General features: G+C 37.5%; 1 protein-coding gene across 1 annotated transcript in view; it reads right to left on the reverse strand.

Moving 5' to 3' along the window:
• The window catches only part of SLC26A7 (solute carrier family 26 member 7), a 191476-nt gene that overhangs the window by 63721 nt on the left and 100871 nt on the right, over window positions 1–26884 (reverse strand). The window contains exons 5-7 of the mRNA XM_043976873.1: window positions 12280–12432; window positions 6546–6628; window positions 1145–1292 (exon numbers count right to left, since the gene is read on the reverse strand). Of these exons, the coding sequence (XP_043832808.1) occupies window positions 1145–1292; window positions 6546–6628; window positions 12280–12432 (384 nt within the window). The remainder of the gene's footprint in view (window positions 1–1144; window positions 1293–6545; window positions 6629–12279; window positions 12433–26884) is intronic.

Below are 26884 nucleotides of genomic sequence, written 5' to 3' on the forward strand. Positions count from 1 at the left end.
AGAAAATATGCAACTTAGGAGTCATAGGAAACCAGTTAAGGACACATTAACCACCTCTGTGAATAGCCCTGGGGGACCATTTTTCAAAGTGCACTGCTAATGTCAGAGCTTTCTGAATAGGGAATCTCTTAAGGTTTCAGCCTTCATCTGGAGTCAGAATTATCCCTCCTCAACAGCTTGCTGGGAAAATGTCGACTGGTTGTGACTGTCCTTACAGCTGGAAACAAGATACATTCAAGTCAACTGAATCAACACTGACCTAACAACAGCTTGCCGTGTGTAATGCCTTGGGCTAAGCCCACCTTAGGGCTTGGCTCCTGCCTCCAGGAGTTCACTTTCCAGTAGGGATTGTGTTACAAAGTGTACTTGTTCACTTTGGAGAGGTACAGAGAAGACAACACTAGATTCCAAAGGAAGAAAATGCTGAGAAAGAGGCAGGGGATGATTGGTGCCTTAAGGCCTGGGTGAGAATTCAACTGGTGAAGGGTTTGGGCGGGGGGGGGGGGGGCTTCCATGCTGAATCCCCAGAAGAATAAAGGGAGAACACTGTGAAGTATGGTTAGAATGGTTAGAATGGCATCACCTAGGGGCAGCTAGATGGCGCAGTGGATAGAGCACCGGCCCTGGAGTCAGGAGTACCTGAGTTCAAATCTGACCTCAGACACTTAACATTTACTAGCTGTGTGACCCTGGGCAAGTCACTTAACCCCAATTGCCTCACTAAAAAAAAAAAAAAAAATTTGGCATCACCTAGAATACTGTGAAGTATGGCTAAAATGGTTAGAATGGCATTACCTTTCTTTTTTGCAGGGCAATGGGGGTTAAGTGACTTGCCCAAGGTCACATAGCTAGTAAGTATCTAGTGTCTGAGGCTGGATTTGAACTCAGGTCCTCCTGAATCCAGGGCCAGTGCTTTATCCACTGTACTCCCTAGCTGCCCCGGTATCACCTTCTTGAGAGATGCCCTTCCTGTCAGAGGCTTATTGACTTAGACAACCTTTCAAGAGTTTCTGTAGGCCGCAAGTTTGACATTTCTGATGTAAGTCATTAATACCAATAAGACAATTAGGAGAAAGGGCAGGATTCTGGGGGAAAAGGATGGATTCTGGTTTGGAATATCTATGGGCTTGGGGAAGTACTTTACCTGGTTATCATCGACTGAATATTTGAATTTTTTGGCAGAACCTTGGGCAAGGGCTAATGAGGCTACATAGCCAACTAGTGCAACTCCAAATGCTTCAGTAACAACTTCTGAAAGTATATTCATTGGGGGTGCCCTGGGTGAAGGGATTCTGTGAAAAGAAAAAACATATTGTTACCATTAACCACAGTTTAGATTCAGCAATTCTTTCTAATCAAATCAACTTAGATAATGATCCTGTGGCTTATAGAAGGCAAGAAAAATATATTACCATGAGAAATTTAAGTAGTATGGTCCTCAAAAATTATTGTTTTAAAACACATTTCTGTGATAGAGAAGGGGCATGAAAAAACTATATTGTACCTCAAACTACAGATCAACATGCAGTCATGAAGTACACACTGAGTGCAAGACACTCTGTCAGGCACTAGAGATACGGAGACAAAAACTATAGTCCCTGATCTTAAAGAGTTTGTATTCTATGGGGAGGATAAAATATGTACACAGATAAGTAAATATAGGGCACTAACAATAGGGAGGAGGAGGGAAGGATTAGGAAAGATCTCTTGATGTAGATAGCACCTGAGCTATCTTTTTTTTTTCTTTCTTTTCTTTCCTTTTTTTTTTTTTTGTGGGGCAATGAGGGTTAAGTGTCACATAGCTAGTGTCAAGTGTCTGAGGTCGGATTTGAACTCAGGTCCTCCTGAATCCAGGGCTGGTGCTTTATCCCCTGCGCCACCTAGCTGCCCCAACTGAGCTGAGTCTTGACAAATCTCTAAGTGAGGAAGGGTGGAGAGGATCCAGCAGATGTGGGTTATAATTCTGTCTCTGCCACCTACCAGCTGGAAGATCTTGAGACGTTCTTTGAAACATTCTGGGCTTCAGTTTTCTCACCTATTGTTGTTTTCCAGCTGGATCCAACTTTCTGTGACCCCCACTTGGGAGTCCCCAGATGGGGAAACTGAAGCAAATGGGGTTAAGTGACTTGCCTAGGAACACATATCTAGTAAGTCTCTGAGGTTGAATTTGAAGTCAGGAGGATGAGTCTTTCTATGGTTCCAGGCCCAGTGCTCTAACGACTGTACCACCTCACTGCCCTATATTCTCACTTATAACATGGGTATAATGAGTTCTTTCGAGGATCAAATGAGATGAAGCATGTGAGACCATTTTGTATACCAAAACCTGCTATAAAAATATAAGGTCTTATTATTTAAAGGCATTCTTGCACTTTAGAAATGTACTAATTTGTTTTGTTTTTTATCTGAAAAGTAGCAATTCCATGCTGTTGTTACTTTCTATTGTAATTTGAACCTTACAAAATGTTTACTGAATTAAATTGAACTTCATTCCTTCCTTTGAACATGAAAGTGCTATATTTTATGGTGTATATCTCCTTAGTTAACTCATTGTTATTTTAAGTCTTAAATGAAATTGTGATTTTTTACTCAAAGCATTGTTGTTGTTCTGTTGTGACTTACTCTGTGATCCCATTTGGGGTTTTCCTGTCAAAAAAAAAATTGGAGTGGTTTTGACATTTTTTTTCTCCAGCTCATTTCACAGATGGGGAACTGAAGCCAACAAGGTTAAATGACTTGCCCAGGGTCACACAGGTAGCAAATGTCTGAGGACAGATTTGAACTTGAGAAGATGACTTCAGGTCTGGCACACTATCCAGTGTGCCACCTAGACGATGAATACTGAGTTAGGTATCTGTCAACCTGTCATGAAATATAGGGAGGTCTGCTAATTATATAAAGATTGTAAAAAAAAATTCCAGGGTTTTCTCAGACCTAATGATGGACACCTATAACTGGTGATTAAAATGGGGACAGATTATGCAACTAGAGGAAAGCTAGAAATCACTGGTAAAGAGTAGGTACTAAAAGGCAAGGAACTTAAGCTATTAGGGGCATAGGCAGTGTTGTCATCACTGCTGCAAATTGGGAGGAAGGAGATAGGTAAATTCTGAAAGCAAGAAGTTGGTTAAGAAGATGGTCTTAAAAAAATTAAAATTAAATAAAAAAAACAACAAAAAAAGAAGATGGTCTAGTTTCTACACCTAAAAAAGATGGGGATAAGACTCAATGATCTCTAATCTTCCTTCCAAGTTCAATTCTATGATTTTATAACCTTAAGATATCTTGGAGTGGCATTTGTATTTCAATGACATGGCTTAATATATAGAAATATCACAGTCAATCAACAAGCATCAGCTAAGAAGTCACCATATTCCAAGTATTTAGTAGGTTCTGGTATAAGCTCCAGGCCAATAACGGAGTACCTTTAAGAAGTAAAATTTGTAGCCATTCAAATTTTATCAAGAAGCCTTAAAACTGAAAATATAAGGGGAGAGAAAAAACGCTGTGTTTATGTAGATGTGCATCCCAGATGAGAAACCACAAAGAGTAGTATATATGACATAAGGAAAAATAAAGAATAAGACCAATAATTCATAAGAAGCAACATATAAGAAGAAAAGCAATAATAAAACCTGTAGCATCAGATATCTCTATGCTAATGAACATTCTTTGAGTAGTACATTAGGTGGATGAGAAATCTTAATGCAAAGCAGAGAATTTTACTTTAAAGGTGTCTTTGAGATTTGGTATCCACTGAGGTAAAATGTGACATAATTGGAATATGGTTACAGAAAGTTATACCTTATTTAATAGAGGTGGCAGAATGAGTTGTATATTAAGAATATATACTCATGGGGGCAGCTAGGTGGCACAGTGAATAAAGCACTGGCCCAAGATTCAGGAGGACATGAGTTCAAATCCAGCCTCAGACATTTGACACTTACGAGCTGTGTGACCTTGGGCAAGTCACTTAACCCTCATTGCCCCTCCAAAACACACACAAACACACACACACACACTCTCATAAGGAAATACATGATAGAAAGCAGCTGGGTGATTATCAGTGGAAGAAGCAACAGAAAGGAGAACATGGTGGGGATATATATGCTACAAAGTTCTGAGCCAAAATGGATCAATTTGGAAAACACAACAAAATTGGCCCAGATATACCATCTGGATATCTACTTTAGTTCTTTCTTTGCTAAAAGCAAAGATAACCCATATAATCTTGACTTGTCTTAATTACAATTTAATTTCTTAAAATGTAGAAAAAAATATATAATGAACTCTTTCTAAACAAAACAGAAAAACTGGTTCTTGAAGAATAAATAATGAGATCTTTAGGAAGAGGTGACCACTCCATTTTTTAATTCCATAATCGATTAAGAGGTGAAGGTTGAGCAAAATTTGGCATTCAGACTAGATTTTTAGGATGGGTTTCAAAGAATTCAGATAAAGAATAGATAAGATGTCATAGCTTAGATTTCTATAGGGGATATTAGCACTAAAAAGTTGAATTGCTCTTAAAATTATGATAACCCAAACACATATGATTCTGATGATAGAGAAAATACAAAAAAAGAATGACATAAATTCATAGAACTCATTGACCAATTTAGGTTTTTATAATATTTCTATAGGAGAGGGAAGCAAAGACTGCTAAGTAAGAATGAATATTAGCATCCTGTAAGTGGTACTTAAAGCTCAAAAAAGCCAATACTTGGGGGGCAGCTAGGTGGCGCAGTGGATAAAGCACCGACCCTGGATTCAAGAGGACCTGAGTTCAAATGTGGCCTCAGACACTTAACACTTACTAGCTGTGTGACCCTGGGCAAGTCACTTAACCCTCATTGCCCCACCAAAAAAAAAGCCAATGCTGGTAATTAGTGCCAGTAACAACAAAAAGCAATTTTAAGCTATGTTGGAGGCAAGAGTAAGTTTTTTTTCCTCTTAAAAGAGAAGGGGGAATGGATTGATGGATGATAGGAACAGATAACATGGAGAAAGCAGAGTTATTGATTTCTTATGTTTTCTCTACAAAGGTGAACAATTCTCAGAAAAGCAAAGATAGAATAAAAAGAGACAGCAGATTTGATATCCAAAATGAGATGTTAAAAGAGCACCAAACTGCACTCATTTAGATGAATTTACCAAATTTTGAGTAAATTTTAAATCAGTAATCTAGATTAGCTACATCTCAAGGAACTGAAAGAATCATTGGATTTGAATTGCAAAGCACCATTAATGATCTATGAAAAATAATGAAGAATAGTAGAGGTGCTATGAGACTAAATACAGAAAATGTCCTAATTTCCTCCCCAAAAGGGCAAAAGGTAGATTTTTTCAAAACTCTAGGCTGGCATAATTAATTTCCATTCATGGTAAAAATCAAAAGAATATTGTCAAAAAGATGTTTTGTGAGTTTTGGGAAAGGAAATCAATTATCATTAAAGAGTCAGCATGAGTTCAATAAGAAGAATTCATACTAGACTAACCTCATTTCCTTTTCTGACAAGATAAGTTGACATAATCAGGAGAATATTATAGACACTATATCTGGATTTCAGGAAAGCATTTGAAAAAAATATCCTTGTAGACAAGATGGAAAGATGTGGGCTAGACAATAGTACAATTAAATGGATGCAAAATTGCTTGATGACTGGATTCTAAGCAAAGCAAGAGGGTGGCTCTCTAAAACATGCTGTCCTTATGACTAAAGTTAAGTCATTTAACCTTTCAATGATTTCCCAAGACTAAATTATAGAAAAGTTGCCAATTTGAGTTGGTAGAGCTCTCCAGACTGATGAAAGTACAGGTCACAGAGCTGAAAGAAAGTAACACAGATTGGCAATCCCATACAGTATCTGATATATCAAAATACCAGCTATCACGTGAATAAATACAACAATAAGGCAGTACTAAAAAAGTGGTTTAAATCCCCATGTACAGTATTAGTTTTCTCATTGGACATCCTATAAATACATTTGAAGGAATTTGGGATGTTTTTCCAGAGAAAAGGAGTCTTAAGGTAAAGTAGAAGGAGCATGCTAACTCTCTTCAAGTATCTGAAGAGCTGTTCACTCAATCACAGAAGGAGAAGCAAAGTGCTAAAAGTGAAATGGACTGGTAGGTCCTAATAGGTAATGAGCATCCCATCGCTGTAGGTCTTCAAAGAGAGACTGGCTGATTTCTTTTTTTTTTCTTTTTCTTTTTTTGGCTGTCTGATTTCTAAGGAGGTCAGATATGGTATAGAAGAGATTCTTTTTTCACATATTGGTTGGACTAGATGGTTTCTGACGTCCCTTCCATCTTCAAGATTCCAGGATTTGAACATTCATTGTATTACTCCTGTTGAATGGGCATTATTTTCTTACATACATACAATTAAGCATTTATAAATGTTTTCTCCTGACTCCACAATTTCGAGTCAAAAATATGACACATTTACAGGTCTTCTTTAACTTTAGAAATTCTTTCCTTTTGAGCTATTGAAATCGCTTTTGAAATAAATGGCAAACATAAGCAAATAAAGACTACATTACCCGGCTGGAATATGTCCCACAACATTCAATCCGTAGGTGTATTCCATGTTGGCACAATAGCAAGCAAACGATGCAGCAATAATCTATTTGATTAAATAAAAAAGAAACATTAAAGGCTTCACAGACACTCAATAACCAGCTTAAAAAGCAAACATTTTTATGTTTCCTTGTAATTTTAAGAAGAACATAGTTGCCATGTAGATATTGAGATTTGTTGAGAAAAATTACATTTTAAATCAAGGAAAAATCAACACAATTGATTTCTAAGTACACTTACTAGTTAACTCTACTGTGCCTCAAAATAATATCACCATTTTTTTTTTACTAAATTCTGTGTATAGTGATTGTAACTCATTTCTATAGTACTTCAAATTTTAGAAATGTGACCCACTCCCCTCACCTCAACAATTCTGTGAGGTAGACAGTATAAGTGTTAGCATACTCATCTTCTGAATGATGAAACCAAGGATATGAAAAGTTGGGTATTTTGCCCCAAATCACGCAGGTAGTAAATGACACAGTGAGGATAAGTGGGGTTCTTAAGCTTGTTGTGTGTCATGGACTCCTTTGGCACACTGGTAAAAAGTATGGACCCCCATGTCAGAATAATTTTTTTAACATGATAGGATTATAAAAGAAGCCAAAGGTTAGTGAAAGTAACACTCACACTAGTTCACAGATCCCCTGAAATATATCCACAGAAGAGGTCTGCTAATCCCTGGTTTAAAATCCCTGTTTTATTGAAAGCATACCACAACCCATACTCTTTTTATAGTCAATACGTTCAAAAACTATTGGAAATGTGCATGGCATGGAAAGCCAAGACCATATTAGGACCTCAAAGGGACATTATGAGATCATCTAATCCAACCATCTCATTTTTACAAATGAGGAAACTGAGGCTAAGAGATTATGTGATTTGCCCAAGGTCATACAGGTTGGAAGAACAGAGTTTAAATTTTAATTCAGGTGTTTTCCCTCTGAATCCTGTTTTTAAGAATAAGTAACACCATTCAGATAAGTCCACTAGACCATTTAGGTCAGCATTATATCTGAAAGTGGCATATTTTGTGTTTTAAGACACTCAATAGTATAGCTACTTCATTAAATAAGAAAACTATTAACTTACAAAAATACTTTTCAATACAGGTATCATCTACAATCTGGGGCAGCTAGGTGGCACAGTAAATAGAACACTGGCCCTGAAATTGGGAGGATCTGAGTTCAAATTTGACTTCAAACACTTACTTGCTGTGTGACCCTGGGCAAGTTACTTATCCCCAATTGCCTTAAACATCTGGGGCCATCTCTAGTCATCCTGATAATATATCTTGCCACTGGAGCCAGAAGGCTCTGGAGGAGAAAGTAAGGCTGGTGGGTTTGCACAGCCATTCCTCAGTTAAATCAAATTCATTACAAGTCATGAATGTCATGTCATGGTCCTCTTTGAGAACAAAGGACAAACAACAACATCTAAAATCTACTGATAACTGGTGGGTTTTAGTTATTTAATGAAAAGTAGGAAAGATATCTAGAAATTTGTTCAACATAATTGGCTAATCTTTGAAAAAAGGATTATGAATTTTCCACATGTCACTTCAAGATTTGTCTTCCTTGTATTATCTTTAACTGCTTTATAAACTCCTATAGCATTGGGAGAGTGTTCTTTATTAACCACAAAACAAAAGAAAAAATAAAACAAAATTTACTATGTCACAAAGTAAGCATTCAATAATTCATGATAATAGTAGTTCCATTGTTTTTAAAAACTACTGAGAATGTGCCTTAAATATATATACTTACCTCAGATATAACTATAAGTAGATTGACACTGATGGAAACTCAACCAATTTTACTGAATTATAATTAAAATCATAAAAAGCTTGTCCCAAGTAAGACAAATTATATTATGCCTTACAAAAGGCAATGGTCCATGGATGTGAGACTCTGTCAACTCTTACATCTGTAATCCATGTAGCAGAAATCCTATAGTGAAGACACTGAGTTAACCTAACCTGAACTACTGAATTGGTCTCCCACAGATAGTGACTCACCCATATCACTTCAGTATCTTGTGATAAAATAATGGGACTTGGCAGACACCCAAGGGTCCCACCTGATTGATTTAGTATTGTTTGAATTGGGTGAGAATGAGAAACTGACTAAGTAACTACTTAAGGATGATTGGATGGGGACCACACCTAGCTGGCCCTGAGTGACCTGTTGGTGTACTACTAATGTCAACAAGAGACCACTCTCAAACAATCAGCTTGAAGGACCTCACCTTTGGGGGAGGGAGAGAGGAACGAGGAAGTGAACGTTCACTCATAGAAGAACTCTCTTTTTGGTGAGGAAGAGGCACATGGGGAGAGAGGGAGAACAGAAGTCCCCCTTGTCATTCAGTACATTGGTTTGGTGGTGAGAGATTCCACTTGGGCTGCTAGGAAAGGAAATTGATTTCTTTCTCTCTGGCTATACCGAATTAGATCTAAGATAGGATTTCCATGCTATAAGGAATCTGTTCTCAATCTCTCTCTTCACTAACTTATAATATATATTTTAATAAATCTTTACAAGCCTTAACTCTTGCAAAATTTATCAGTGATTTTAGCCAGGTTCCCCCCCAAGACTGGGGTGGGGGGGGGCAGATTAGAACCCACATTTAGATTTTTAAACAACACAATCTCATATTCTCATATGTGTGACAGCAAGTCAAAACTCTTGTAATCAGTATGACCTAAATATTCATTCTTCAATAATCTTTACATACAAAGATGGACAAGGTTACCTATAACTCCACAACAATAAATATCTTTATCATATTCAAAAGTGATGGGCATCTCTTTTGTTTGAAGTGAATTTGCTTTGGGAATTCCACAAGAAGTCATGTAATAAAATCATCCATCCCCCAAAAAGCAGAGAGGGGCCATCTAATTCAAACCCCTCATTCTACAGATAAGGAAACATAAGTCCAGGGAGATAAAATGGTTTGCCTAAGGTCATCCAGGTAGAAAGAAACAAAAGTAAGATTTGAACCCAGCTCCTCTCACTCCAGAGTAGATGCTCTTTCTACTCTACCCTATACCATTTTTTTAATTTGGAGGTACAGAGAGGAAAGGAATAAGAAGGAAGGGGGTTAGAGCAAGCTTGGTTGAAGAGGCAACGTCTGAATCTGCCATTTGGGGCTTGGAGGAAGGGATGGACATCATAATAATATACAGAAATTGGGGGAAGTAGTATCTTTTCTAAATGCTAGAAATTGAGTAAAGGCAAAAGATAAAAGAAAGGAAAGATAAGAGAAGGGAAGAGAATAAGCATTCACCAAGTGCCTACTATGCATCGGTCCTTTTTACAAATACTATCTAATTTGATCCTCACAACAACTCTTCAAGGTAGGAGCTAATATGATACCCATTTTACAGTTGAGGAAACTGAGGCAAACAGACATTAAGTAACTTGTCCAGGGTCACATAACTAGTAAGTATCCGAGACTAGATTTGGGGTCAGGTCCCCCTGACTGCAGGCCCAGCAGTTGAGAGCAAGAAAGAGTGAGTAGTATGATTTCCTGGCATGTAGAGTGGAAAGGAAAGGCCAGATGTGAAAGATTTCATTTTGCTAAAAAATTATTTAATTATTTTTTTGTGTGTGAGGCAATTGGGGTTAAGTGACTTGCCTAGTAAGTCACTTAAGTGTTAAGAGTCTGAGGCCAGATTTGAACTCAGGTCCTCCTGACTCCAGGGCCAGTGCTCTATCCACTGTGCCAACTAGCTGCCCCAGATGTGAAAGATTTCAGAAACAGAAATTATAGAACTTAGTAAATGAGTAAATGTGTGAAATGAAGGAGAGGGAAGAGTCAAAGATGTTCTGAGATTGTGAGTTTGAGTAAGTATATGGTGAATTCGTTATTGTTCTTCCTTCAAAGAGTACCAATAACATCACAGGTGATGTCTTGATCTATGCATGAATTGGATTTAAGTGAGAAAGAGTCGTACAGTCATCAGCTTCACTCTCTCTTTCAGAGTCATAGAAGTCCAACAGGAAGACAAAAATCAGGACAACTGGAAACAGCCAGGGGCCCAGTGGATGACCTTGACATCTTGGATATATGGCCAAGCTCTAAGTGCTTCACAGTACCTGTTTCAGCTACTTTCATGGTTGTTTGGAATAAATTATTATCATTCACCCATTACACTAGGGGAAGTCTTCGCATGCTTGGAGTAGCCATCCCCTTAATTAATTCATGGGTTTGAGACCCGTCAGTTTTCCTCAGTGTTAATGTTAATGGTGAATCCATTAACAGGGTAGGGGAAGGATAGATTTGGGAGAGGGGGGATAACAAGTTCAGTCTTAGATATGTTCAGTTTGAGATGCCAGTGGGTCATCGAAATAGGGTCTCAATAAATGATTGGACACATCAAATGAGATCTGAAGAGAGATTAAAGGGAGAGAGGTAGGAAGTGGAAATAGGTATTTTGGAGTGGTCTGAATAAGAGTGATCATGGAAGCCATGGGAGAAAATGAGATCAACAAAGAAAGAAGAGTGTAAAGAGAAAAGAGTCTATGATAGAACCTTGAGAAACACTCTTGTTTAAGGGTCGGTTAGAAGATGACAAGTTGACTAGAGACAGAGACATGAAAGGGGAATGAGAGTACAGGGTCGCAAAAACTAAGGTAAGAAGAGTATCAAGAAGATGGGAGTTGTTCACAGAGTAAAATGTTTCAGAAAACAAGGAGTAAGAGGCTGGTGATTAGAAGGTCTGCAAGTGGCTTTGGAAAGAGAAGTTTCATTAGAGTGGTAGGAGTGGTAGTCAGAAAAGAGGTGAAGATGGAAAGGGACTGGCAATTAATATACTAATCTCTAGTTTTACAAATTAATGAAATTTCTATAAAGTATTGACATTATGAAGGGATATCATAATGAAGCCAAAGATCATTTAAACATCACTCCCAATGCACGTGTTGAGAGTAAATGTCCATTAATTTGCTAATGTTAATTAGCAATCAATGAATTGGGAGACCTTGCTAGCATCGACACTTCTTGACCTAATTGTTTATTTAACTGTGGTCATTTAAGGCTTTTCGAATATCAGACTACTTTTTAAAAAAAGCAAATATTCTTAGAAGTAAATATTTTAAACATTAGAAAATCTGGACGCTTTTCCAGGTTTTACAAACATCACCTTACTATGCTAACAGCCCCTAGTTAACACAGCAGACACTAAAAATAAAAACACCATTATATAGATAGCATAAGTGCCAACATGGGCCCCATTGACAAAGTTTAATTTGATGATCATTTATATCTATTTGTCAGTTTCCTGGACATTAGCCATGACATCTATATACCAGCTCAGTAAACACTGGTCAGGGATTTTCAACACCATCTTCATATTGCTTTGCCAAGAATCATGCCGACAACCTTTCAAGTGTAGCCTTCAAAAGAGTCTCACAGTGCTACATCTTAGGTTATATGTTCTTGTACTTGTGTGAGAAATCACAACCATATGAGCAATGCTTTATAAATTGGAAACATATGTGACTTCTTTTTTTAATTATTTACTCAAACTGTTTCCTGTTCTTACATTAATGTATAGCCACGCAAATTAGTCCTGCCTTTAATGAGAGACAGGTGTAGCTGTGGGTAACCATAGACAACATAGTAAGCATTGGCAGATTCCTCAAACAACTGTGAGCTTTGTACTACAGAAATCCTAATAGTTGATTTCCTACTTACCAAAACTAAATCGACAGGAAGGACAACTTTAATTTTGCTTTTAAACTGTTCATTGAGCTCTTTAACAAGAACAAGCACCACGATGCTCAGCAAAGACAGCAGCAGAGCTTCTAATTGAACCGACTTGATGTTTTCAAAGACGTAGGCATAGATCTATAGGGACACAAGAAACACACAGGAACAAAGTTACTGGGGTTGTTCATCAACACATCTGCTGGATACCGAGTTCTGGATTCACAGATGTAGCAGGAGTTTGCTCAAGGACACTAATCACACTGAGGAAGTACAGTTGGTATCAATGGAGACTGCACCATTACTTTTGGCTCTCTGTACAGAACAGCCCCAGCTATTCCTTTGTGGCAGTTCTATACAAAGGCATTGTTGGAGTGGCTGATGTTTACATATATCCATCTATCATACCACCTACCAAATGGAGCATGAGTGATTTGTTGAATTTAAAAAGACTATAGACAAGAGAACTCCACCTCTTAATTTCTTCCTTCTTTTGCAGAACTGCAAAAATATCTTACCATATATCCTGCCACTTCATAGGTATAATCCTAGGAATGATAATTCAATCTACAATATCATTAGTTTTTGCAAATGGATCAACTTGCCACCCTTGTAACACTCCAAACAAAAACTGTCTTCCCTGGTCACCACTCCCCTAAATACATTTTTCTCTACAATTAGAATGCAAGATGCTTGATGTCAGAGACCATCTTAGTTTTGTATTTATTTCCTGAGTACCTAGAATATTGCCTGACGCATGCAGAGTGCCTAGCAAATGCTTATTCATTCATTCGACATCTTCTGATGTCTTGGATCTAGCATTTGTTAGCTGTTTGACCTTAAACAAACCATGTTAACTGGCCCAAGATGCATTTGCCTGGTCTATGAAATGGGTACCATAATATCTGAATTGTACAATTGTTCTGAACATGATAATGTATCTAAAAGTAGTTTGAAAACTATAAAACACTACAAAAATGGTATCACTTTTTCCTCTTAAACTTTTCCCTCTTTTTCTCCTCCTTTTATTCCCTCCTCTTCTTTTCTTTCATAACCACACATATATAAAATCATTTCTGCAGGTATCTGTAAACGTTTCCTAACATTAAGTTGTTAATTATTCATAAAATTCTGTCAATGATACCGGATTGTTATAATACCTTTTGGACTCTTTGCAAAAGCATGCCTCATTGAAAAGCAGGGTTTAGTCCTCCAAATTGGTAATAATTCATGTTATTTTAGATTAACAAAGCAACTAATTAATGATGATCCATAATTTTGTTGACATGATCATTTGGTGCCATATAAGCTAACCGTACAGCTATTTCTCATATTCAAAGATGATATCATTCATGCTTGATGTGATGGAAAAAGCCACTGTTGGACTAGAAGTTCTTTCCACATAGCATATTTGTACACACAAAACTCTAATGAAGAGGTGTCAAAATATAGACATCCTCTATATAAAACTAGATTAACAACTACAGCGAAATCATTAATAAATTATAACCACACTCTAATCTAAATTGTGAAGCTTTTATATAGTAGTTTGGCCAAACCCTATAAACTAGCATGGCTCAGGCCCAGTACCTATTTCAAATCAGCTAAATAATTCACGATTCTTTCAGGCCCAAGTGAACACTGGAAAGTTCATAGGCATTTCCCCTTGGTTTTTGTACAGTTTCTTGAAGGGAGTAAGGAAAGATTTGGTTCCTCTAACCAGTTTGTCTCTCCTTCAGTAAGATGCACTGGGACTCAGTACTTTTCGATTGCTTTGTTCCTATGAAAAAACAGATGATGCCTTTCTAAGGTGTGGAAGCTAGATTTAATTTTTTAAGACACAAAGTCCAAACTCATCTGAAATTCACCATCTCTAGGTACTAAAGTAAAAGAAGGAAATAGCCCCACTTCCCATTCCTTTTCCAGGATGTCACTGGATTGTGACCCCTTCCCTCAGTCTCAGCCAATGCTTTCTTCATCACTCCCTCAGGAGTCCAAATTCATCTGTGCTTCTCCTCCATCGGCTAGCCACCTCCTTTATCTGTCTCCCTCCCATATTACCTCTCTGTTACTTCTCTATCCGGGTTAAATTCTAAATTCTCCTCTACTTGCTGCCCATCAGCCATACTTTCCTCTGATGACTTGGGATGCAAGATCTTCATAGGTAGGGGGTATTTCAACAGGCCCCCAACAAGCAGAATATACCCCTCAATTTCCTAGGTTAGTCTCTGTTCCTTCTAAAACCCTTTTTGTAATAATAATAAATAATAATAACTAACATTTACATAATACTTTAGGGTTTCCAAAGCACTTTTCAAATATCTGATTTTATCTTCATGGCAGTCCTGGAAGGTAAGTTCCCTTTTTACAGATGAAGAAATGGAGGCACACAGAGGTTAAATGACTTGCCCAGAGTTATACATTGGTTAAGTGTCTAAGGCTAGATTTTTCCTGATTCTAATTTCTCTATCTACTATGCCACCAAGCTGTCCCATAGATACCCTTAGCAGTCTTGTGAATTCCACGGACCCTTTCTCAATATAATGTTTTTAAGTGTGAAAAACAAAATTCATAAGATTACAAAGGAAACCAATTGTACTGAAATATTGTTATCACAATATTCCTTTCTTTTTTCCAGTTCACTGACTCCAGGTTAAGAACTGCTGCTGTAAAAACTCATTTTAGGCTTTTTTTCTTGAATTTTGACTGATCAGGACCACAACTCTATCTCAAAACAGTGATCCAATGGAGGCAATTGTGCTCTGCAACAGGCTCCCATAAAAACACATTTTCAAAGATCCAATTAAGGGGGCTGCTAGGTGGTGCAGTGGATAAAGCACTGCCCCTGGATTCAGGAGGACCTGAGTTCAAATCTGGCCTCAGACACTTGACACTTGCTAGCTGTTTGACCCTGGGCAAGTCACTTAACCCTCATTGCCCGCCCCCCAAGAAAACAAAACAAAAACAAAAAACAAAGATCCAATTAACAATGTTTGGTGGTATATACACCTGCTGTATAAGATTCCATTAAATTAAATATTGGTAATATTGCTATCAAGTCCCATGTTATTGTCCTTTTATATCTGAAGGACATGATAGAATTTACTATAAGACTTAGAGATGCATAAGCTTCATTTTATTAGCCCTTGGTACTCTAGAAATTGTTTTTAATTCAAAGTAATTAATCCATAATTACAAAATCATTAGACTGCAAAGGATCTCAAGAAACAACCTATTTCATGCACTTTCCTCTGGGAAGGTTTTACTTTGAAAGAAAAGTGGGAAAGCCTTCATTTATAATAATCAAGATAAGCAGGCACTGGAGTATGAGAATCTTTTTAAGAAACTGCCTGAAGTTCCTTTCAAATTTGGAGACTAAAGGCAAAGCCTAAGCCTTAACAGGAAGCTAGGTGGTGCAGTAGATAGAGCACTGGGCCTGGAGTCAGGAAGACTCATCTTCCTGAGTTCAAATCTGGCCCCAGATACTTACTAGCTGTGTGACCCTGGACAAGCCACATAACACTGTTTGCCTCAGCTTCCTTATCTGTAGAATTAACTGGAGAATGAAATGGCAAACCACTCCAGTATCTTTGCCAAGAAAACCCCAGAAGGGGTCATGAAAAATTGGACAGAACTGAAAATGACAACAATAACAACAACAACAAAAACAAACCCTTCACACCTGAAATGAATTAAATAGCTCCAAATGTGACACCCATGTACCATCTCAGATATAGTGCTTCTACTGGAGTCAGGAAAACCTGGATTCAAATAACGTCTCAGATGCGTACTAGCCAAGTGCACAAACCTCAGTTTCCCCATCAGTTAAATGAGGTAATAATAGTATGTGTCTATTTCACAGACCTATTGTAAGGAACAAATGAGGTAACATCTGTAAAGAACTTTGCAAATATCAAACTAACATATAAATGCTAGCTGGTAAATGGGAAAACTAAATTCATCAAACAGACTAAGATCGGGACAGTTTCTCTGAGAGATGAGAGAAACAAACAGGAAAGAACAGCTTAAATAGAGTTAAAGCTAAATTCTACTGCATTACCTTGCCACTTGAAAATAAGAAAAATATTTTTAACTTGCTCCTTTGGAAACTCTGATTAATTATAGAACGGTAAACATAAAAGAATCCTTACAGTCTCATTCAAAGGATTTATTTTCATTTTTTTCATTCTTGCACATAGGACAAAAAAAAATCCATCCCTAAACGATGAAATCAAGAAGCAGGGAAATTTGCCCAATTTACTTTCAGTATCATAAGCTTTTAGAGTTGGGGGGAATTTAGAGGACATCTACTGCACCTACCCCTTCCACTTGACATATTAAGGAACTGAGACACAGAGAAGATAAATAGCTTTCATGGTCACAAAAGTGATAGGTAGCTTCAGATAGTTGATATGGGGAGAAAATTACTTTTACTTAAGGCAAATTTCCTCATAAGTATGTCCCAGTCTTCAGTTATTTCCAAGCCTTAGATCTTGAAAGATAAACTATGAAAAGTAAATGTGAGAGAGCACAGAAGGAATATAGCTTAATATAAGCTATACAATAAATAGACTTATTGTATAGAACAAGAACAAAAATTTCTGTCTCAAATCAACTCTGTCGATTCAAACAGAATTTTTAAAAAAATAAAAAACAAAATCATGTTAGAAGTCTACTGGTTTCATTATACTTAGTAGTAATACAGTAATTATCGATTGACCTTGCAGTTAAGAATGGGGAAAAGAAGGAGAGCTGGTAGAAGGTACAATAATATGCTGCTTTCTCACTCAACCCTGTCATAACAAGAGACTGCAGTTAAAGGGCCAGCAAGGACTCGTGTGAGGAAGTGACCTTCTGTTGTTAACAGGGTTCAATCTCCTGAATTCAAAACTGCTATGTCCATCATAAAGGGGACCCTCAAGACCTGGCCTAGAATAAAGAGTACAATACAAGGAATCATTACAATTTCAGTCTTCAGGAAGTAGGACAGCTCAAGACATTAAGACTCTCCTAAGAATAGAAATAATTACATGTGACCTGACTAGAGTGAAGGGATGGAAGATGGAAGGACGCACAGTGTTCTTGTTCCACCCCTCAGCTCCAGTGATCAGAATATCAGGTAATTTTCACTTTTTCCTTCTATTCTCTTGGGCAAGTAAAGGAGTAAACAGTAATGTTTCCCCTCACTTTCCCTCTGAGTCTATGGAGAAAGGAGATCTAAATGGATTCATCTGAAGACTCAACTTGATAGAAAAGTAAAGCTATATGAAGGAATATGTATGTCTTTGTGGTTACTCTTAAGCATTATGTCCCCAACTTAGTTATGGATGTTGTTGTCGAGTCATTTTCAGCCATATCCAGGCTGAATCCAGGTTAAGAACTGGTGCTGTCAAAACTCATTTTAAGCTTTTTTTTCCTTGAATTTTGACTGTCCAAGACCACAACTCTATCTCAAAACTGTGATCCTATGGAGGTAATTGTGCTCTGCAACAGTCTCCCATAAAAACACATTTTCAAAGATCCCATTAAGGTAGCAGCTAGGTGGCACAGTGGATAAAGCACCATCCCTGGATTCAGGAGGACTTGAGTTCAAATCTGGCCTCAGACACTTGACACTTACTAACTTTATGACCTCTTTTGGGGTTTTCTTGAGAAAGATACTAGAGTAGTTGGCCATTTTTCTCTAAATCGTTTTTAAAGATAAGGAAACTGAGGTAACCAGGGTTAAGTGACTTGCCCAGGGTCACACAGCTAGTGTCAAAGGCTAGAATTGAATTCAGGAAGTTGAGTCTTCCCAACTCCAGGCCCAGTGCTCTATCCACTGTGTCACCTAGTTACTGCTGCTATCAATTGATTTCTATATTTGTACTGAGCTAGAAAGTGCCCATATATAACTGTAAGTCATAATTAATTGTACCTCACTCTCTCTTAATCAAAATTGTTTCTTTTGTTACATAAAGGATAAGGAGGGGGAAGGGGAAAACCAGAAAGCATTTATCAAATACTTACTCTGTATTAGGTGCTGAGGATACAAAGACAAAAAAACCAAGCATTCCATGCCTTCAAGGTGCTTACATTTGATCAGGGAGACAGATTGTACAGAGATGCATACACATGTATATATATAAAGGGAAGGGGGATGGAATAGCATTCATTAAATGCCTACTAGGTGCCAGACACTATGCTAAACACGTTACAGATATTATTTCATCTTCACAATAGGTGAAGATAGGTGCTACCATGATCCCCATCTTACAGTTGTGGGACATAAGGAAGACACAGATAAAATGCCTTGCCCAGGGACATATGTCTAGGAAGTGTCTAAGAACACATTTGAACTCAGATCCTTCAGACTGCAAGCTGAGTGCTCTATCCACTATGCCACATACATGTGTGTGTTATATTTTTAGACATATTAATGAATGAGGAGCTTATATTGTGCTCTGAAAATTATGGAGGATGCAACTCAAGACACCCCCCACCCCATTTAAGAGAATTTAGCCTTTCTTGGTGGACAGCTAAGTGGGGCAGTGGATAGAACATTGGGTCTGTAGTCAGGAGGACCTAAGTTCAAATAAAGCTTCAGCCACTGACTAGCTGTGTGACCTTTGACCAGTCACTTTACCCTGTTTGCCTTAGTTTCTTCATCTGTAAAATGAGCTGGAGAAGATGCCAAATCATTCCAGTATCTTTGCCACAAAAATCCCAAATGGAGTGATTAAGTGTTGAACACGACTGAAAAAAACTGGACCAAAAAAAAAAAACCCTCATGAGAAAGGGAACTGATGGAAAATGTAGTTTTTCCCAGTTAGAAAGAGGGACTGAATAATCATGGAAGGCTAAAGGCTTGGGGGTGGAAGAAGCCCTGGAAATGCAGTCCTGGGCCAGCACTAGAGGCCAGCTCACTGCAAGTGAAGGGCTCTGCTATGCCAAACTACATATCTACGTATAATCATGAGCAGTCGGACCTTTAGTTAGGATTACTGATCCATGACCAGTGCTACTACTGAGACCTGATAAATTTAGCACCCCCCCCTTCTACTTCCTCACCCTCCCCTGACTAATTACTGCTTGGTAAATGACATTGGTTACCCTTAGGAGTTTCCTATTCTCTTTAAATTTTGTTCATTTGCCATACTTACTTTTACAATGGCTTTTGTCTTTGGATAAAGAAAAATAAGCTGTTTTTGTAACATTTTAAATAAGTGTTCACTATAAAGAAGTGTACCACACACAGGGAAAATATGAAAGGGAAAACATGGACTAATAGTCACAGGCTTAACAGTGAACCTATACAGAACAGTTCTCTCTCTCTCTCTCTCTCTCTCTCTCTCTCTCTCTCTCTCTCTCTCTCTCTCTCTCTCTCTCTCTCTCTCTCCTATTGCTCCTCTTTTCCTCCTTCCTCTCCTCTTCTCTCTCCAAAGAGGAGCTTCACAAACATAGGAAACTAAAAGGCAAAGGTGAGGAGGGACTACATGAGGTACAGCCAGCACAAGGGGACACAGAAGGGAGATGGCTTGTCTTGTTTAAATAGATAAATTTGGCTAAACTATACAAGAAGAGGAGAATCAATCTCAATATATTGGCAAGTTGGAAAGGTATTCTGAGTCTAGGTTGTGAAGGGTTTTTAAAGCACCCCCCCTAAAAACAAGAGTTGATATTTTTGACATGGTCAAACTTGCACTGAAGGAAAATTATATGCAGAGGATGGTTTGAAGAAGAGTCTTGAGGAAGGGAAACCATTTAGGAGGCTATTGTAATTATCCAGGCAACAGGTTTTAAGAACTTTAAGGACTAGATTGGTGGCCATGTATGGGAAGAAAAGGGGATGAATTAAAGATTTGTGGAGATAGATGTAACAAGAATTTATAACTGATTGGATATAAGGGGAAATGAGGTCAAGGGTAATGTTTGTGTTGCTGGGTAACTGAAAGGATGGTGGTACCCTCAACAGAAATAGAGAAGTTCAGAAGAAGAGTTTGGGGAAATGCATAATGAGTTCAATTTAGGACACTTTGAGTTGGAGATGTCTGTGGATTTCCAGTTTGAAATATCAAGTAACTAGAAAAAAAACAAATGTAAGAAAGACATTTAATGTAATATTGCTCACTTGGGACAGCCAGTATTAGTAGAAGAGTTATAAATTTAACAGCAGGGAAAAAAGGAAAGGACCACCCAAAGGAGAAGCGTGTGTGTGTGTGTGTGTGTGTGTGTGTGTGTGTGTGTGTTTTCCTTCACTTTATTTCAGAGTGATAGAAGCCCTAGTCACTTTTTTTTTTTACTAAACACTATAGTCTTTTTCTAAGTCTCCAGCCTACATTTTCTCAGTTGAGAATTGATGATGTTAGAAGAAACTGTTAGACTTTGACATTTCATAAGCCATAACATTATAAACATCTGGTCTATCAACATAAAAAATAGATAAAATGATGAGCCCCTCACTTAAAGAGCCCTAAATCAGAGTTATTAAGGGGAAGAGAAGTAATAACTGGCCCAGGCTTAAGTCCACGCTATTAAATATACATATAGTTAGGATAAGTCAATGAACACAAGTATTTAGAACTTTTTAAAGAGCCACTATGTCAGACCTACTACATTTTAAAATAAAATGTTTAATTTGTTCTAGCAGGTCCACCCAATTCCATTCAATTTAGCAAGCATTTATTCAGAATCTACTATAAGCCAGGTACTGTCCTCACTTCAAGGTTACAGGGAAGTTGGAAAACAGAATGGAAACAAAAACATGTACATATATTAATAAGCCACAAAAATGGGCCTTTCACTAAACTAATTTAGTGTCTTATCAACATAGCCAAAATGATGGATCAGGCACATACCTCCATGTGTATCTCATGATTCATCAATGACTTGAAGAGATTAAATGTAGCCAATTCAACCTTATTTTAGTAATTATAATCTGTATTGAGAGTAGTAATGTATGTGCGTGTGGGTATATACACATTTAACACACACATGTATATATTATACTCACAAACACATGTGTATTTATGTTTATATGTGTGTGTGTATATAAACATGTGTATATATGTGTATGTATAAATCTCCCCTGTAAATGCCTTTAATTTGTATCTATTTGCAATAACCATTGTTGATGTATGTCAGGAAAGTTTATTCAAGCCTTCACAGGTACCCTAAGGGTCTTAGGACGTACATTCCTCTATTTTGCCATTTCCCCCCCCTCACTCATGCTATGGAAGATAGGTTGGATGTGGAGGGGGTTATTATTATTGCTCTATCAAGAACATTCTACTAGAACACATTTTCTCCAATGTGTCTCAACTCCTTTCACCTAGTGAATTCTTTTTTTTTTCAGGGCAATGAGGGTTAAGTGACTTGCTCAGGGTCACACAGCTAGTAAGTGTCAAGTGTCTGGGACTGGATTTGAACTCAGGTCCTACTTGAATCCAGGGCTGGTGCTTTATCCACTGTGACACCTAGCTGCCCCAACTAGTGAATTCTTAATGTATGTTTTATATCCCTAAACTCCTTATGAAGAAATACGTTTCTAAAATTGAATCTCAGCCAAAAGAACTGTTTTCTACTATAGCTTCCTTTTATATGTACCACATATATATTTCCCTACTGCAGAGCCTTTAAAACATTATAAAATATAATATATAGAAATGAAGAAAGATTTAGAAAGATGTAGGACAAAGTAAAAGTGGAGAAAATGGAGAAAAATGTTAATAGCAATTTTAAAAGTCCAAATAAAGTTGTCTTATAAGTATTAAAGCTAAAAATTACTCTTTTTTAATATCTTGCCCCAAACCATTTTTAAGATCTCTTAAAGGTGTACTTGATAACTGACTTTAATATAGCAACTAAAGGTTAACAAAGTTCTTAACATGCATAATCTCCATCAATCTTTACAACTCTGAGGTCAGTGCAGTTAGAATACTTACATAGAAATGGCCTTATTTTCTAGATTCTTTTTCTAATTTCTATCTTTTGATTTACCTTATAGTCAATTCTGGAAATTACCCTTTCCCCATCCCATCCCATCCACCCAATTCCCAAATCCTTAAGAGTAACTACATCCGGCTATGCATACAACCTAGTGGCTCTCTACCTCTAAGATGGGTGCTTCCTTTCCAAATTTTAAGACCAAGATGAAAATAATTAAGTTAGGGGCAGCTAGGTGGCACAGTGGATAGAGCACTGGCCCTGGAGTCAGGAGTACCTGAGTTCAAATCTGGCCTCAGACACTTAACACTTACTAGCTGTGTGACCCTGGGCAAGTCACTTAACCTCAAATGCCTCACTAAAAAGAAAAAAAAATTAAGTTATATAAAGCTCATCTACTTAATTAGTGTGCAATTTTTGACCTGAGAGTCCAAACTCTTAAATTTTATTTTCAAAGAATAAATTTTAAAACTGACTTAAATGATAAGAATGTCAAATGTCTTTTAATCAAAATTGTTTATCTGGAGAAAAAAAGAATTTTATAATTCCCATTTTACAGAGGAGAAAAGTGAGACTGAGAAAGATCAAGTGATTTGCCAAGGATTAGGATCAAGCATCTGGAGTGGATTCCAATCTTGACTATATATCTCCCTGGTACTATACCATGCTGCCTCTCAAATAAGAGATATTCCAAGGCAGAAAAAGTGGTATGCCAATTCAGATTCACTGGGAAATAGTTTAGATACTCGATCCATAAACATTTAATAAGAACCTACACTGTGCTGAGCACTAGAGATGCAAAGAAAGTCAAAGGACAGCCCCTGCTCTCAAGAAGTTCCAAGTCTAATGGAGGCAACAACATGCAACATCTAGATACAGAAAAGATAGTAAAGATAAGCTTGTATTCTTCTCTCTTACTGTATCATTACATTCTGTGAATAGAAGGTTTGCCTATGTTTACATCATAGTAAACATTTGGATAAACAACAAAACAAAACAAAAATCAGTCAATATATAGATATTTCAAAGTGCCTAGTTGTTTGACCTTTGGACAAGCCATCTGGATCTGAGATACTGAATTTTTTCACTCAATCCATATGTTCTGGCATCATGAAGACATAACTACAGTTGACCACCCCACTCCTGCCCAAGAACAACAACAAAAGTAGGGCACGGTAAGGAATAGCTTTTGAACCAAATAGCTAGTGCTATTACATAGTTATTACCCTACTCTCCAGACCTTTTTTTTCTTTAACTGACACTTTTTGTATTCATACTACAGTCAATTCTGGAAATTGGATATGTGCCTAAAGAAATTTATATTGTGTGTGGGATGGATTGAGATTTGAGGCCAGAACATATAGTATGACAACAGTCCAGGTAACAGATGATGAGGCCTTGCACTAGGTTGGTAGTCATGTAAACAGAGAAAAGGGTATGGTTACAAGAGAAGTTTTGAAAGTAAAATTAATAAAACATGGCAACTATGGGACATAGTAGATGAAGGAGAGGGCGTATTTGGGGTCTTAAATTCCTTGGAGTTTGCAGCTGCAAGAGTCTGAACTTGGGTGACAGGAAGCATGAATGTACCTTCAATACAAATATGGAAATTTGGAAGTAAGGAGAGTTTGAAGGGAAAGAAAATAAATTCTATTCTATTTGGACATATTGAGTTTGAGATGCCTACAGGGCATCAATTCAGAAATGTCCAACAGACATTTGGTGATATGGAACTAGACTTTAGGAGAGAGACAAGAAATATAAATGTGTGTGTGTGTGTGTGTGTCCACATCATGATAGTAATAGTAAGAATTTAGAGTACTGAGGTTTACAAAATGCTTTAAATAGTACTGAACTTGATCTTCTAAATAACCCTATAAGGCAGGTGCCATTTTTACACCTGTTTTACTCATGAAGAAACAAAGGCCAGGAGAAGTTAAAACACTTGTCCAGGGTGAGGTCATAGCACTATTTAACTGTATGGGGCAGGTTAAGAATTTAGATTTTGCCAATTCTAAGTCTAGCATGCCACTTTGCTACACAAATGCCGATCCACATATAAGTGAGAGTTGAACCCAAGAGCACAAGATCATTGAGAATGTATAGAGAGAAGAGAGTTTTGGGACTAAGGACCATCTGAGATGGAATAGTTAGACTGGTAGGAGGGCAAACAGAGCAGAGAAGTGTCACAAAAACCTAGAGAACAGAGCATATCCAGAAGATGAGAGAACTTGAATGCTGTCAAAAAATCAAGAGGAATGAGGACTGAGAAGGGATAATCATACTTGGCAATTAAGATATTATTGGCAACCTTAGAGCAAGCAGTGTAGAGATCTGAAGCCAGATTGCAAAGGGCTGAGGAGGAGTGGGAGGAATGGGAGTGGATGGGGCAAGCTTAGCTGGCTTTTTCTACGAATTTGGTTGAGAAAGGGAAGTGAAACATGGTATTATAATTTGAAAGGATTATAGGGTTCCTTGAAGGTTTCTAAGAATTGGTAAACTTGGGTGTGTATATAGATAGCAGGGAGAGAGAATGAAAAATAGAGAGAGGAAGATGACTGGGAGTGGACAATCTACTGGAGGAGATGAGAAGTGAATGAAGGACACAAGGAGAGAGATTCACTTTAGAAAGAAACAGAACATTCTGTTATGTCATTGGAGACTGAACAAAGGAGGAGAGAATGAGAGATAATATTGATGGGTTCTGAGATGTAGAAAGGGGGTGAGGGGGAAAGGGATGCTACAATAAATATTCTAGAAAAGATGTATTTACCACATATAAAGAGATTTGGGACACTAAATTTCAGGTGAGGCCAAACTTTTTGACTCCCTTAATGGCCACAATTGCCTATGGATGCAGAGTGTGTAGCTAAGTGGTACGGTGAACTAAATATCAAACCTGGATTCAGAAAAAAAAAGTTCAGAATCTTGTCTTAGACATGAATCTATGTGACCCTGAGCAAGTCACTTAGCTTCTCCTCATCTGTAAAGTGAGGGGAATAGCCTTCAATTTTCCTTCCAGCTCTCAATCTAAGATTCTGTGAATCACTAAGTACTAGACTTCTCTGTTTCTTACAAATGAAGCAACAGAGAAGTTTTCTCTACACTTATTGATTAATGCACAATGGTTCCATGACTGCACACATACCACAAAGAGGGAGGAGAATGCAATGCCCCAGGGCCATACCAAAGTTGCTGGAATATGAATTTAAACTACATATGTTTGCAGTCATAAAAAAAATAAATAAATGACCACCCCAGAATCAAAGGAACAAGGGAAACCCCAGGGTATTGTCTGGATAAGACTACAACTTGCAGCACAAGGCTCCACTCCTAAGAAGATTGCTTGGAGGAGAGCATGGGGGATGGGTGGAGGCTCATCAAAAACAGCATTAGAATACAATAGAAAATCTGGCTGGTGGAGAATGCAGTTATAATGAGTGTCATGTGGGGAATCATCGATGTAGATGATTTATCATGAAAGACAAAATTCTCTTGCTTGGATTTCTATGATGCCGGTCAGAGGCATCTCATAACATGGACACACACATATCTATCACTTACCTATTACTGTATTCACTTTTTTTGTTTGTTTTTGGAAATGTTGAAAGTGAAATACTAGATTAATATGATAAGTTACAGATAGCATGAGCTACAGGAGTCAAATGTTTATATTGGGGTTCACTAACCATTCAAATTTGATTAGAAGAAGGAAATATGCAGCAAGCTGAGCCTGGATCTATCTATATGCACAACTGGTTCAATCATTTTGAAACCACCATAAGTTCAAACAAATGATTCATTTGACTATTTTTTGGGCTGAATTACTTGTTTATTTAGACTGACCACTCTCATAGTTTAAAAAGACAGAAAAATTGAACAATGATTGCTCTAGAAACATGAAAAAAGTGTCTTCTACATAGGAAGAGCTGAGGTTGAATTACTCAAAGGATTAAGTATATAACCATAAATACATTATTTTAAGGAATTATTCAGAATCACTGTTTCCAAATATATTACATTTGAAAAAATAGAACATGTCATATAATATACTTCCTTTAATATTGTTCCATTGGAATTGGTCATTCTGTACTATGAGTTGATGTCTTAGTGAGACTTGTAATTAGCAAATAAATCAATATGATACTAGCTATAATGATATGTAAAACAGACAGATTTCAACCTTGATAATTGTGGAGTTCTTTTCTGTTCAATGCTAAAGCCCCAAACCTAGCCCTCACCCCAAGAAGCAGCCTCTTTTCTTGCTTCTGTAAGGGGCTAAAAGTCTAGCTATACTATCTAAAATCTAATGAGTGGTTGCCAATTAATTATAAGCTTTAGCAAGAGTATTTAAGTGTTTAAGTATTTATTAAAAAGCATTAGGATCAGAGAGAAAGGTAAAAAATCTAACATTTCTAAGAGACCCAGCATCCAACCTGCCATAGCGAGATCAGGAACTAAAAGAGAAGAACCCCTCCGCTAGTGTCCACTTTCTACTTCATGTTTTCCTCCCAGAAATGGGAGGCTCCTCAAGTTGATTGGCTGGTAACTTTGATAGACAGTACCCACGAGCAAACATCACTTCCTGACGCCAAGGAACTAACCACATGGCTTGCCCTCAGACGCCTTCTCCTCATGGCAGAGCTTTCCTACAGCAGCTCCCCAGCAG

This window comes from Dromiciops gliroides, chromosome 1, assembly GCF_019393635.1.
Source record: "Dromiciops gliroides isolate mDroGli1 chromosome 1, mDroGli1.pri, whole genome shotgun sequence".
In the NCBI taxonomy this organism is placed as follows: Eukaryota; Metazoa; Chordata; class Mammalia; order Microbiotheria; family Microbiotheriidae; genus Dromiciops; species Dromiciops gliroides.